This window comes from Sphaerodactylus townsendi, linkage group LG02 (genome assembly GCF_021028975.2).
Source record: "Sphaerodactylus townsendi isolate TG3544 linkage group LG02, MPM_Stown_v2.3, whole genome shotgun sequence".
NCBI classification, from domain to species: Eukaryota; Metazoa; Chordata; class Lepidosauria; order Squamata; family Sphaerodactylidae; genus Sphaerodactylus; species Sphaerodactylus townsendi.
This window is the reverse complement of record NC_059426.1, coordinates 173,605,577-173,619,350: the sequence shown is the minus strand read 5'-3', so window position 1 is coordinate 173,619,350 and position 13,774 is coordinate 173,605,577. Positions and strand designations below refer to the sequence as shown.

Genomic DNA, 13,774 nt, shown 5'->3' with positions numbered 1-13,774 from the left:
GCCAACACGGCAATTTAATCTGAATACTGAGGTTTTAGTTTAGAAACGCGCTACTTGGTGAAACAACAGTGCAACACTTCAAATGGGTGAATCACGACCCTAGGAGGGCTTACTCAGAAGCAAGCCCCATTGCCAGCAACCAAGCTTACTCCCAGGTAAACGATCACGCCCAGGCCAGCCTAGATATGTGTGTGGGGTGGGGGGGGGAGTGATTTTCTGCCCCTCCACATGACGGACTCTGTGCACGTGTGCCCACAGAAAGGGCTCTGTGTGCCACCTGTGGCACCCGTGCCATAGGTTCGCCACCACTGCCCTATCATTTCCTATCATGCCACAAAGACTGGCTTTCTTCAAAGAACGCTCTGCTGGTTGTGAACATTTGGCTACCTTTCCACCTGAATTCATGAAATTCTGGCAGGCTTCTGACCACCGACAGCTCTTTTCATTCTATTCTAGGCAAGGAATTATTTGTATGTTCTTCACCCATACACAGCGTAGTCCTTTAGATTTGTTTTATATGTTGCATAATGCCTCTGCCATTTTTTGGACTTTCTGTAAGTCTTATTATATTGGAAGGGGGGAGGGGAAGCAGTCTAACTTTTTTCTTCTTAAAATACTGACAAAACTAAAGTGATATCTAGATACTTTATACAATACAGTTCCCTGGAGTCTTTAAAAGGACAGCTTTTGGGGCCGCACAAGTTCCGCCAGCTACAATTTCGCATCCAGGACTGAAACAAAAGGGACTCCAAGCAAAGAAAACTTAGAGCATTTTAAAAATCTGTTTAACTGTTCGAAAAAGATTTCCAACAGTTGGACAAACGTGTTCCTGCATACCTGTTCCTACACAGCAGTCTGACCTCTAACTGGCATGTACAGAATCTTGCTGAGTTGGTGGGCACCTTCTTGGGGAAAAATTACACTACACAAATTAGCAATGCAAATTAGCAACACAAAATTTGATGGCCCACTTGACACCGCCCTTGACGAACTCTGATGGCTCGTTTGACACTGTTCAGTCATAAAAGAGGTTCAGGATAAGTCTACTGTGACAAAACACCTCTGAACCCCATTTCATTTCAATTACTGTATATACTCATGTATAAGTTGAATTTTTCAGCACATTTTTAATGCTGAAAAAGCTCCCCTCGACTTATATGCGGGTCATTAAAAAATTTTTGTGTGTTTTTACTTTGCCGGCCAGCAGGGGGCGCAGTTTTGATGCTAGCGACACCATATTTTCAGGGTACCCTCAGAGGACACTCCTGATGATACCAGCCAAGTTTGGTAAAGTTTGGTTCAGGGGGTCCAAAGCTATGAACCCCCAAAAGAGGTGCCCCATTCCCCATTGTTTTCAATGGGAGCTATTAGTAGATGGGGCTACCCTTTTGAGGGTCCATAACTTTGGACCCTCTGAACGAAACTTCACCAAACCTGGCTGGTCTCATCAGGAGAGTCTCTTTATGATACCAGCCAGGTTTGGTGAAGTTTGGGTCAGGGGATCCAAAGTTATTGATCCCCAAAAGGGTGCCCCATCCCCCATTGTTTACAATGGAAGCTAATAGTAGATTTTCCATTTCTGATAATATCCCTCTTAAAATCTAAGTTGAGTTACATTTGGACATACAGATGATGATGAGGAATCCAGTTTTGAAGGATTTTAACTCTTGTGTTTTAGCTTGGTTGCTGATTGAGCTAAGGTTTTTGTACTTTTAAAGTTATTGTTGAGACCATATTGTTCTTGTTGACCCTCTTTTCTACTTACAGAGCCAGTTTACTGTTTTTCTTTGAAATAAATATTCAAAAACATTTAACCTACTGATGCCTCAATTGATGTAATTTTATTGGTATCTATTGTTATTTTTGAAATTTACCAGCAGCTGCTGCATTTCCCACCCTCGACTTATACGCGAGTCAATAAGTTTTCCCAGCTTTTTGTGGTAAAATTAGGTGCCTCGACTTATATGCGGGTCGACTTATACACGAGTATATACGGTATTATTATTACCCTGCAGTGAACTATTCCATCATCAACCAAAAAGGAGGCTGCAACCCAGAGATAGAGACTGGGAAGGGCAGCCATGGAGAAGCAGAAAAGATTCCTAGGTATAAGAATGTTTCTGATGACCAAGATCAAGTTAATTCATGTTGTAAGAAACCCCATTACTATGCCTGGGTGTGAAAGTTGGACACTGAAGAAAGCAGACAGGAAGAAAGTAGATTCTTTTGAAATGTGGTACTGGAAGAGAGTCTAACAGATACTGTGGACTGCCAAAAAAACAAGCGTGTGTATTCGAAATCAAATGAAGCCTGAACTGTCCCTAGAAATTAAAATGACTAAACTGAGGTTATCGTACTCTGGTCACATAATTAGAAGGCAAGTGTCACTGGAAAAGACAATAATGCTAGGAAAGGTGAAAGGCAGCAGGACAAAGGAAAGACTCAACATGAGATGGTCTAGAAAGGAAGCCCGGTCCTCTACAGCAAGGTTGTAAAATGACAGGACATTTTGGAGGACGTTGATTCATAGGGTCGCAGTGAGTCAGAAGTGACTTGACAGTCCTTCTCTCTCTCTCTCTCTCTCTCTCTCTCTCTCTCTCTCTCACTCTCTCTCTCTCTCTCTCTCTCTCTCTCTCTCTCTCTCTCACTCTCTCTCACACACACACACACACAGGGAAGTTCACAACAATCACAAAATGGACCACCAAGAGCTAGTCAGCAGGCTTCCCACATATTTAGGGGGCATCCTAAGGCAGCAGAAAAACATCCCCTTGTGAGTTAACCTTGTTAAATAAAAGTAGCCTATTTATGTATTTACATTATTTATAGTCCCTCTTTTCCACTGGGACTCAAGGCAATCTATGCTTCCAGGAGAGGAATCACAGAAGACTTTCTGGGGTGGGGAGGATGGAGAAATACTCAGAAGAAGCAAATACTCAAAAGAAGCAAAGGAGAAATACTCAGAAGCTCAACCCTGACAAGGTACAGAATACTGGAGAGGGAGAACTGACCATGTGGGCAGAAAACTCCAAATCTATTCCCTCTGCAATTCTTTACAGCTCTCTGTAGCAAACTACTCTCCAGCAAATTTCTGACAATACCGCATTAAGAGTCTTTGTACTTCGTTTGTTCCCTCTAATACAGGCCTTGACAAATTTCCTTTGGTTCTAGAAGTCAGCCCAAAAAGGTAGGAGCCAGACTCATATTTCAGCCTTTAGGGCTACATATGACCATGTTTTCTAAATACTGCTATCACCAAAAAAAAAAAGTCAGGTACTGCAATGAAATTAGTACGCAAGCTGACGCCTGGGAATTGTCAAGATGTGCTTGAATAGCAAGTTTTATGACCTAGTGCATGCACATGCACACACACAAAAGAAAACCCGCCTACATATGAAATGGGGATTCTTGCACACTCTGGGGACTCCCATAAGCATGCAGAAACATTAACCAACTGAACAAAACAGAACTTTGGCCAAACATGATTCTCTTCTTTGAAGAGGATGGAGGGAATGAAGAAAGCCAGAGATAGATGAAGAAAGCGCTTTGCTCAAGCCCTCCAAAACTGAAGCATGCTGGAGAGGAATATTTGGGTGGAGAGGTCTTCTTTGCCACAAGCAAGACTTTTTATATGAAAATATATACCCACCCCCGATCCTCATTCTTTGCAGGCTTCCTGCTTGTAAATACTATCAAGGTAACTGACAAACCAAGAATGTCTTCAGACACATATTTCAGCATCGAAAGAATAATGAAACACACAGAAGACGGAGCAGATGGCAAACCGACAAATGCAGCCAAGTCCCCCACCTGCGTGGTCAGCATTATCTTCCAAACTCAGAGAGGCAGCCACATACCTTGGATGCTTGAGGTGTTGAAATCACATGAACAGTGCTGGGTTTGACGCCATTTGCTTTGGGCCGTTTATAGAGCGCAAACCTGCTTTTCCGACGCCCTCTGTCACCATTAGGAAGGGAGCCATTATACCTAGGAGAAACACAAATACAGGTGTTATTTCAGACTGGTGGGGAAAAATGGAAGAAAGAGTTGGAAGGGGATCTATCAAAGTAACTGTAAAGCCTGTGTAAGGCTATACATCCTGCAGCAATAAAAAGCTCACTTCTGAGACCTAGCCAAAAAGTACTGGTTTCATTCCAAAGCATCTGAAGATCTGGCTAGGATTCATGGCTCTGTAGCAAACGACTCTCCAGTAAATTTCTGACAATACAGCATTAAGAGTCTTCGTACTTCCCAAGTAGTGCACCCAGATTTTGCGCTCCTTCAATAAAATTGGCAAACATTAGCCATCCCTAACTGATGAGGATTGTCCTACCTACTGGATCCAGGGTGTAGTGAACAAGTGACAAAAAAGGGTCACATTTTATTTATTTCCTTACTTTCATAGTCTACCTTTCACTTTAAAAGAGGCGGTCATGATATCCCTTTTTGGCCTTTTGAAGAACCGCGTGCAGTTTTAGAAAGTGAAGCGAAAGCTGCACTGAGAACAATGGGGGAAAAGAAATAACCAGAGTAGATGAGATATTAATAGTTATCTCAAGCCACAGAAATGAAATTCATCAGGAATATTCCAATAAATATAGAAAATAACACAGTGGCCTACAGACTGAAAATGCTGGCTGTACATTCCAATTCCAAAAAAGGAGATGTTAAAGATTGCAGCAATTACTAGACCACTCTGCCAATTTTCATACGAGTAAAGTGAAGCTCAAAATCTTAGAACAAAAGTTGCTACCATATACAAAATGAGAAATGCCAGATGGTCAAGCTGAGTTCAGAAAAGTAAGAGGCGCTAGAGCTCGTCTTATATAATTACCTAATGTCGCAACAACAAACCATCAGCCAATGGGCATGCAAGAGACTCTCCTGCACACTCATTGGCTGGAGTGTGTGGTTACATTCAAAAGGGCCTGACGGAGGGGCTCCTGCATGCTTCCCCATTCCCCCAGCCACCCTCCCCCCACCCCACGCACAAACCTGCTAAAGCCCTCCCATAATTCTGGCCGGTGGAATAGATGCATCTTCGCGCCCGCTGTTCTGCTGGTCTGACAAACCCCTCACCCTCCCCCACAATGGGCTTCGCTGCTTGTATTACAAATTTACATTGGTTATTGGGGCATAGGAGATAATTTCAGAAGAAAGTCAACTTGTGTTCCATAGATCACAGAAGCACTTTGACTGTGTGGATCATGAAAAGCTATGGTTGGATTTAAAAGAAATGGGCGTGCGACAGCATCTGATTGATTTGATGCGGAATCTATACGCTGAACAAGAGGCTACTGTTAGGACAAAATATGAAGAAACAGAATGGTTTCCGGTGGACAATGGTGTCAGACAAGGATGTATTTTACCTCCCTATCTCTTCAATCTATATGCAGAACATACCAAACGGAAAGTTCGATTAGACTCAGATGAAAGCGGAGTGAAAACTGGTGGATGGAATATTAACAATTTGAGAAGTGCAGATGACACCACATTACTGGCAGCAGATACTTAAGACTTGAAAGGACTTCTGATAAAGGTTACAGCAGAAAGGGGCAAAGCAGAACTACAGCCAAACATCAAGAAGACGCAAGTAGTGACTACCGGGGAATTACGCAACTTGAAGGTTGGTGATGAAATGAAACTGTTTCTGTTCCTAGGCTCCATCATAAATCAAAAGGGAAACTGCAACCAAGAAATCAGAGATAGACTGAGACTAGAAAGGGCAGCCATGAAGGAGTGAGAAAAGAGGGATGTGTCCAGTGGTGAGATTGAAATAATTTAACAGCCGGTTCTGGTGGTGGGTTTCAAATAATTTAACAACTGGTTGTTTACCAGCACCGTTTTAACAACCGGTTGTGACGAAGTGGTGCAAACCTGCTGAACCCCACCACTGGATGTGTCCCTGGTGACTAAGATCAAGATAATTCGTATCATAGTAGTCTCTATTACTATGTACGGGTATGGACAATGAAGAAAGCTGACAGCAAGAAAGTTCATTCATCTGAAATGTAGTGTTCGATTAGTTTTCCAGATACCGTGTTTGAGATAGCCCCATCCACAGAATACCTTGCACAGATCTGAACAGAGTTTACTAAAATTTGTGTGTCAAGATTTCCATGTTATATCACATTTTATAGCATCATTAATTTTTCACAAACATTATCCCATTAAATTAATTTCAGCAGACTCTTCAATAGGACATTTACAAGACACTTGATTATCTGGCTAGTCAAATATCTCGGTTCAAGCATTTGCTGCTATTACGAGCTGAAAAAAATAACATGAGGTGATTTTAAAATGTACTACATAAATATATATATATATTTATAAAAGCATCCGAAGTCAGTTCATGCTCTTTTGGAAGTTTTAGAGTTTTCTCTGACAACTTCACAACATAGAGTTTCAACAGCTATTTTACCAAAGAGCACATCATAAGGAGGAAGAGGAGAAGAAAGAGAAGGAGGAGAAAAAGAGAAAGGAGGAGGAGTTTGGATTTATGCTCCACCTTTCTCTCCTGTAAGGAGACTCAAAGAGGCTTATGAACTCCTTTCCCTTCCTCTCCTCACAACAGGTGAGACTGAGAGAGTTCAGAGAGAACTGTGACTGATCCAAGGTCATCCAGCAGGCTTCATGTGCAGGAGCGGGGAAACAAATCCAGGTCACCAGATAAGAGTCCACCACTTATGTGGAGGAGTACGAAATCTAACCCAGTTCTCCAGATTACAGTCCACCTGCTCTTAACCGCTATACCACACTGGCTCTTCGACAGACTGCAGCTTAATCCTTCTGCTACAAGTCAGTCATCGCTGGGAATTCATTCATTCCAACATACATGATGTGACAGGCCCTGATGTCTTGGGAGTTGGAAGGGGAGAAGGGAGATTGAGCAGTTCAGGAGCTGCCCAAATACCATAACAGTGGAGGATCTACCTGAGGCCCCTTCCGCATGGGCGGAATACGGCGGCCTGGGGACGGCAAAAACGCCATCCCCAGAGAGCTGTTCGCACAGGGGGCACAGCTGCTTTGCAGCCGTTTTCCAACCTTGCTTGGCCAGCAAGGTTTTTGGAAAACGGCGGCTTGGAGCCGCTGCCGTGCAAACGGCAGCAACTCCACGGCGCCTTCACTCCCCCCATGTCCGGGCGACCTACCTGTCCTGCGGCCCTCTGGAGCGTTGCTGAGGCCTGGGGACATGCCCCCTCTGCCCTGCGACTCTGGAGCCGTCGCGCAGGGCAGGGGGGCGTGTTCCCTGGCCTCGCGACGCGCCAGAGGGCCGCAGGACAGGTACATCGGCCTGACGACGGCGCAGCTCTGGGACCGTTCATGCGAACGGTCCCAGAGGGGTCGGGTTGGCGTCCTCTACGCCGACCCGACCCCTTCCGCCGCCGTGCGGAAACGGCCTTAGTCACACTGTCCTGGTCCTTCATACAGAACTTGTAACTCTGCCATGGGGGCATTTAAAGCTATACATTTCCACCGCTGTTATAGGATTCTCTCTGCTTTTAGCCAGATTAACACAGCAGATACTGTAAGCAAGCATCAACACCACAGCAGCAAAGTCACATTCATTAGTAACGCTCCCATTAAAATCAGCTGTAATCACCAAATGAAAACACAGCTGTGGAAATTATCGCATTCTAGGAGCAGGTCTGGAAAGTCATTCCTGTGCATAGACATTTTATTGCTCTTTTTTAAAGGAAAAGGCAGGGCTCGTGTTCCACCTCCAAAAGAGGAGGCAGCAGTCAAAGGAGGAGAAAAGGTACGATGAGAGAAGGCGCCAGATATCGGCCTCACCAATCCAGAAACAGTCCGCGGGGTGAAAATACCCTTCCGCTCATTCTGTAATGATGTGATGGCATTTACTTTGCACCACCAGAAAACCAGGAAGCTCAAATGACACTGGGGCAGACCCAGCTGAGAGGCTTTTGCTGTGCTACAAGCTGGCGCCGCAGGGCACTCAGCTCAGTAATGCCTACATGGGCACGGACTCCTCCATTGGCTCCTCCTGCCAACTGGCAGTGGGGTGGGGGAAGGCCCCTCCCTGATGAGCACATCAGTGTCCCTGAACGGCATGAGCCAAAGAGGCTGCTGAGACAGATTGGCAGCCTTGAAAGCGTGGCTTGACCCTTGCTGCCAAAGGCACACTGGGAAATGTCCTAGTACAGTGATGGCGAACCTTTTTGAGACCGAGTGCCCAAACTGCAACCCAAAACCCACTTATTTATTGCAAAGTGCCAACACGGCAATTTAACCTGAATGCTGAGGTTTTAGTTTAGAAAAAACCTGTTGGCTCCCTCTTCCTCCGCCCCACCCGCTTGAGCAGGGGCCAGCCTGCTCTAGCCTCCAGCAAGTCCCATGCGCACCGCTCTGTGCCTCTCTAGCATCTCTGCCTCCTCTGCGCCCCCCCTCAGGCAGCAGCCACCCAGAGCACAGGCACCAGGCCTGCCAGCTGAGTCCTCCCTGCTCACTGCGGTGTGCGCACGTTGTGCTCAGTGGCCAAGGCCAGCCTAGATATGTGTAGGTGTGTGCGTGGGGGGGTGATTTTCCGCCCCCCACATGATGAACTCTGTGTGTGCGTGCCCACAGAGAGGGCTCCGAGTGCCACCTCTGGCACCCGTGCCATAGGTTCGCCATCACTGTCCTAGTACGATAAATGGCCAGGTTGCCATTTTCCACTGTAAAGAGGACTGCCACTCATCAGTCGTAACCACACACTGCTGTAGACTCTGTGGCTCCACACTTCACACGCCCTAACACCACTTAATAATATCAAAATACAACTCTGCTACATGTGAGCGCTCTTTACGGATCAGTCTTTATTGTATCTTTTGTTTTCTCACAAATAAATCACAGACTTGACATTTCTTCTCCATCCTGTGCCCATGTAATTCACAAAGTATATATCCAAGATGAGACCTGTGGCACAGAGGGAAAGGAAGAAGTCATCTCAAAGGGGCTTACAACTCCCCCCCCCCCTTCGCTTCCCACACAACAGACACCTTAAAGCTCCGCTCGCGACCTGAGTTCAATCCTAATTAAAGTCCATTTCAGGTAACCACCCCAAGGTTGACTCAGCCTTCTATTCTTCTGAGATCAGTAAAACAAGTTCCCAGCTTCCTGGGGTAAAGCGTCGACGACTGGGGAAGGCAAAGAAAAACTAACTCATGAATGACAGTCATAGTGCAGTAGTGGATAAGAGCAGGTGGACTGGAGAACTGAGTTTGATTCCCCACTCCTCCACAGGAGCATCAGACTCTTATCTGGTGAACTAGATTTGTTTCCCTACTTCTACATTTCTGCTGAGTGACCTTGGGCTAGTCATAGTTGGGCTAGTCATAGCAGCAGTGGCGTAGGAGGTTAAGACCTCGTGTATCTAATCTGGAGGAACCAGGTTTGATTCCCAGCTCTGCCGCCTGAGCTGTGGAGGCTTATCTGGGGAATTCAGATTAGCCTGTACACTCCCACACATGCCAGCTGGGTGACCTTGGGCTAGTCACAGCTTCTCGGAGCTCTCTCAGCCCCACCTACCTCACAGGGTGTTTGTTGTGAGGGGGGAAGGGCAAGGAGATTGTAAACCCCTTTGAGTCTCCTGCAGGAGAGAAAGGGGGGGATATAAATCCAAACTCCTCCTCCTCCTCCTCTTCTTCTTCTTCTCCTTCTTCTTCTTCTCCTTCTCCTCCTCCTCCTCCTCCTCCTCTCAGAGCTCTCTCAGCCCCACCTACCTTACAAGGTGTCTGTTGTGGGGAGAGGAAAGGAAAGGCATTTGTAAGCCCCTTTGAGTCTCCTTGCAGGGGGCAAAGGTAGGGTATAAATCCAAGCTGCTGCTGCTGCTGCTGCTGCTACTACTACTACACTTCTTCAAAATTCCAAACTGGAGAAGGTGTCATGCAACTAAAACTACTATTTCAGTTGTTCAAGAAAGTCCTTTGAGCAGTGAAAAACCCGGTGAAATTGATCTACAGCTGCTTTGATGGAAAACTCTTCAATTGCGCTATAAAACACAGCGATCTCAAAGAAATATGCAGGCTAGCTTCAGCTTGCCAGAATCCATTTGATGCTTCACCCCCAAAAATGAAGGTAATGATTCACGCTCAGCAACTTGCAGAAAGACATCACAGAAGGGCAGGCCAAGTTAATACACAGACAAGCTCTGTATGTTGCTACAACACCCAACAATTCCTTAAGTATCTTGAAGATGTATCTGTAACATGCACACACCCCTTAGCAACCCAAGTGTTTATCTCAAAATATTTCATGTTGTACAAGTAACATACACCTATGGTTTCCATTCCTTCACGACATCAAATCAAACTATGTATTAACAGCCCAATCCAGGACAGGCTGGTGGGCGGGAGTGGCACCGCTACAACGCCACCCCGCCTGCTCCAAAGGGCTTTCCCATGGTGCAGGAAGCCCAAAAAACAAAAGAAACCCCATCAAAATCCCCCATGGGGGATAATAAAGATATGCCAAAAAAATGTGGCACAAAAAATGTGGCATAATTAGAGCGCTGGGCCAAAACAAACAAAGTGCATTTCAACAGAGATAAATGTAAGATATTTCACTTAGACAGAAAAAATGAACTGCACAGATACAGGATGGGTGACTCCTGGCTTGACAACAGTACATGAGAAAGAGATCATGAGTCAGCAGTGTGATGCAGCGGCCAAAAAAGCCAATGCAATTCTGGGCTGTATCAATAGTAGAGTTGGTCGATACTCAAAAAATTCGGTAAAATTCAGATTCTGATGTTTTGGGGCATAAAATGATTTGTATGCCCGAATCCGAATCATAGCCGATTTGGATATGGCCGAAAATTCAGGTAAATCCGAACAATCAGGTCCATTTTAATTTTTTTTAATTTTTTGGTGTTTTTACACATTTTGGCCTTCAATGGGCGCACTTTTAAAGCTAACGGCACCAAACTTTCAGGATATCATCCGGAGACTGTTTGATGAAGTTTGGTTCATGGGGGGCAAAGTTATTGACCACCAAAAGGGGTGCCCCACCCCCATTGTTTCCAAAGGGAGCTAACAGGAGATGGGGTTACACCTTTGAGGGTCCCATAAATTTGAACCCCCTGCACCAAACTTCACCAAACTTGGGGAGTATCATAAGGACAGTCCTTGTATGATACCCTGAAATTTTGGTGACAGTAGCTCTAAAACTGCGCCCCTCAGTCACCCAAAGAAATTTCCCCAGATTCTGTGCTCTGCAGTGACTGGCTGGCTCCATTGCAGCCAATGGGAAATTTCTGTGGGAGGGCTGTGGAGTGCACATTTCTCATGGTAAACCCACAAAAAGTTCAGGGTGTTTTCAGGAGAGTCTCTTCATGACAACATCCAGGTTTGGTGACTGTTGCTTCAGGGGGTTCGATGTTGTGGGGCCCCAGAAGGGTAGGGTCCATCTCCCACTGCCCCCATAAGCAAAGTTCCCCAAACCTGGATGGTGTCATCCAGAGACTCTCCTGAAGATACCCTGGAAGTTTTGTGACTGTACCTTCAGAAATGTGCACCCCACAGCCTTCCACCAGAAATTCCCCATTGACAGCAATGCAGTTAAGTCACTATAGAACAAAGAATCTTGGACAAATTTCTGGAGGTGCCTGCAGGGGGCGCATTTTTAGATATATCGGCACCAAAATTTCAGGTTATCATCAGAAGACTGTTCTGATGACACCCCCCAAGTTTGGTGCAGTTTCGTTTGGGAGGGACAAAGTTATGGACTCTCAAAGGGGTAGCCATCATCTCCTTAGCTCCCATTGGAAACAATGGGGGATAGGGGCCCCCCTTTGAGAGTCCATAACTTTGACCCCCCCCCCCGAACCAAACTGCACCAAACTTGGGGGTGTCATCAGGACAGTCTCCCGATGATCCCCTGAAATGTTGGTGCCACTAGCTTAAAAATTCTGGTTTGTGTGTTTCACCGCCCTTGCACATGAAGCCTGCTGTAGTGAGTGAGCGGTGAAACACACCAACCAGCATTTTTAGATGTATCGGCACCAAAATTTCAGGGTATCATCAGGAGACTGTCCTAATGACACCCCCAAGTTTGATGAAGTTTGGTTCATGGGGGGCAAAGTTATTGACCACCAAAAGGGGTGCCCCATCCCCATTGTTCCCAATGGGAGCTAATAGACGATAGGGGCTACACCTTTGAGAGTCCATAACTTTGTCCCCCCTAAACCAAACTGCACCAAACTTGGGGGGTGTCATCAGGACAGTCTTCTGATAATACCCTGAAATTCCAGTGCCGATATATCTAAAAATGCCTCCCTGCAAGCACCCTCAGAAATTTGCCCAAGATTCTTCGTTCTGTAGTGACTTAGATGCATTGCTGTCAATGGGGAATTTCTGGTGGAAGGCTGTGGGGTGCACATTTCTGAAGGTACAGTCACAAAACTTTCAAGGTGTCTTCAGGAGAGTCTCTGGATGACACCGTCCAGGTTTGGGGGACTTTGCTTCAGGGGGTTCAATTCTATGGGACCCAAAAAGGGTAGGGCCCATCTCCCACTGCTCCCCGAAGCAAAGTTCCCCAAACCTGGATGGTGTCATCCAGAGACTCTCCTGAAGATACCCTGAAAGTTTTGTGACTGTACCTTCAGAAATGTGCCCCCTGTAGCCAAAACATGAAAAAACAAAAAATAAAAATGGGATTCGGCTGCTGATCCGAATCCCATGGATTCGGAACAGATGTGATTCGGACAGCTCGGATTCAGACCCAACATCCGATTGCGTCCAAATCAGTGCAGATTCGGTCCAAACTCGGATTCGGACCGTCCGAATCTCCAACCCTAATGAATAGTGTCCAGATCAAGGGATGTGATTGTACCTCTCTATTCTGCATTCGTTAGACCTCACCTAGAATATTGTGTACAGTTCTGAACACCGCAATTCAAGAAGGATATTGACAAGCTGGAACTGGTCCAGAGGAGGGCAAGCAAAATGGTAAAAGGTCTGGAATCCATGCCCTATGAGGAGAGACTTAGGGAGCTGGGGCTGTTTAGTTTGGTGAAGAGAAGGTTAAGAGGTGACGTGATGTCATGTTGGTGAGGGAGCAAGCTTGTTTTCTGCTACTCCAAGGACCAGGAGTAATGGGTTCACAGTGAAGGAAAAGAAGTTCCACCTAAACATCAGAACAACTTCCTGACTGTCAGGGCTGTTCAACAGTGGAATGCACCTCGGAGTGTGGTGGAGTCTCCCTCTTTGGAGGTTTTTAAACAGAGGCTGGATGGTGATCTGTCAGGAGTGCTTTGATGTGTTCCTGCATTGCAGAGGGTTGGCCTTGAAGGCCCTTGAGGTCTCTTCCAACTCTGATTCTGAGGGGGGGGCCAATGGAAGCCAACTAAGGCTGGCTCCACCCGCTGGCCCACCCCTGGAACTTACTCGGCTACACCAGTAAAGCTTTCTGCACTGGCAGGGCTGGGAAGGGTTGACAGTTTCCAGGTTGGGTGCCACAGAGCTGCGCAGTGCTCACCCAGGTAACTCTGTCAGCCTCCAGAGCATTTGCCCCTTGTGTCAGCAGGGTAGACATCCACGCTAGTAGAGGGCTGAGCTGGTTTCAGAGGTGGGTCCGCCCCCCGTCCCCCAGATTTGGCTGCACAAGTCTTAACAGATAGGGTCCAGAATCCAACTTGCCTCCCCTACAGCTGAGGGAAACTGCTTTTAAAAGGACCCCATGGGCCCAATCTGGCTGAGGACTAGGGAGAGGATGTGTGTTCCAACCTTTTACCCACAGTTTTGAGCTAAAAGGCACTGCAAAGCAGATATTTACC

The 13,774-nt window shown here is 46.2% G+C and overlaps 1 protein-coding gene across 1 annotated transcript in view; it reads right to left on the bottom strand.

The window, feature by feature from the left end:
• Nucleotides 1–13,774, bottom strand: part of PELI2 (pellino E3 ubiquitin protein ligase family member 2) — a 144,970-nt gene that overhangs the window by 81,921 nt on the left and 49,275 nt on the right. Inside the window, exon 2 of the mRNA XM_048485908.1 lies at nt 3,858–3,987. Within this exon, the coding sequence (XP_048341865.1) occupies nt 3,858–3,987 (130 nt within the window). The remainder of the gene's footprint in view (nt 1–3,857; nt 3,988–13,774) is intronic.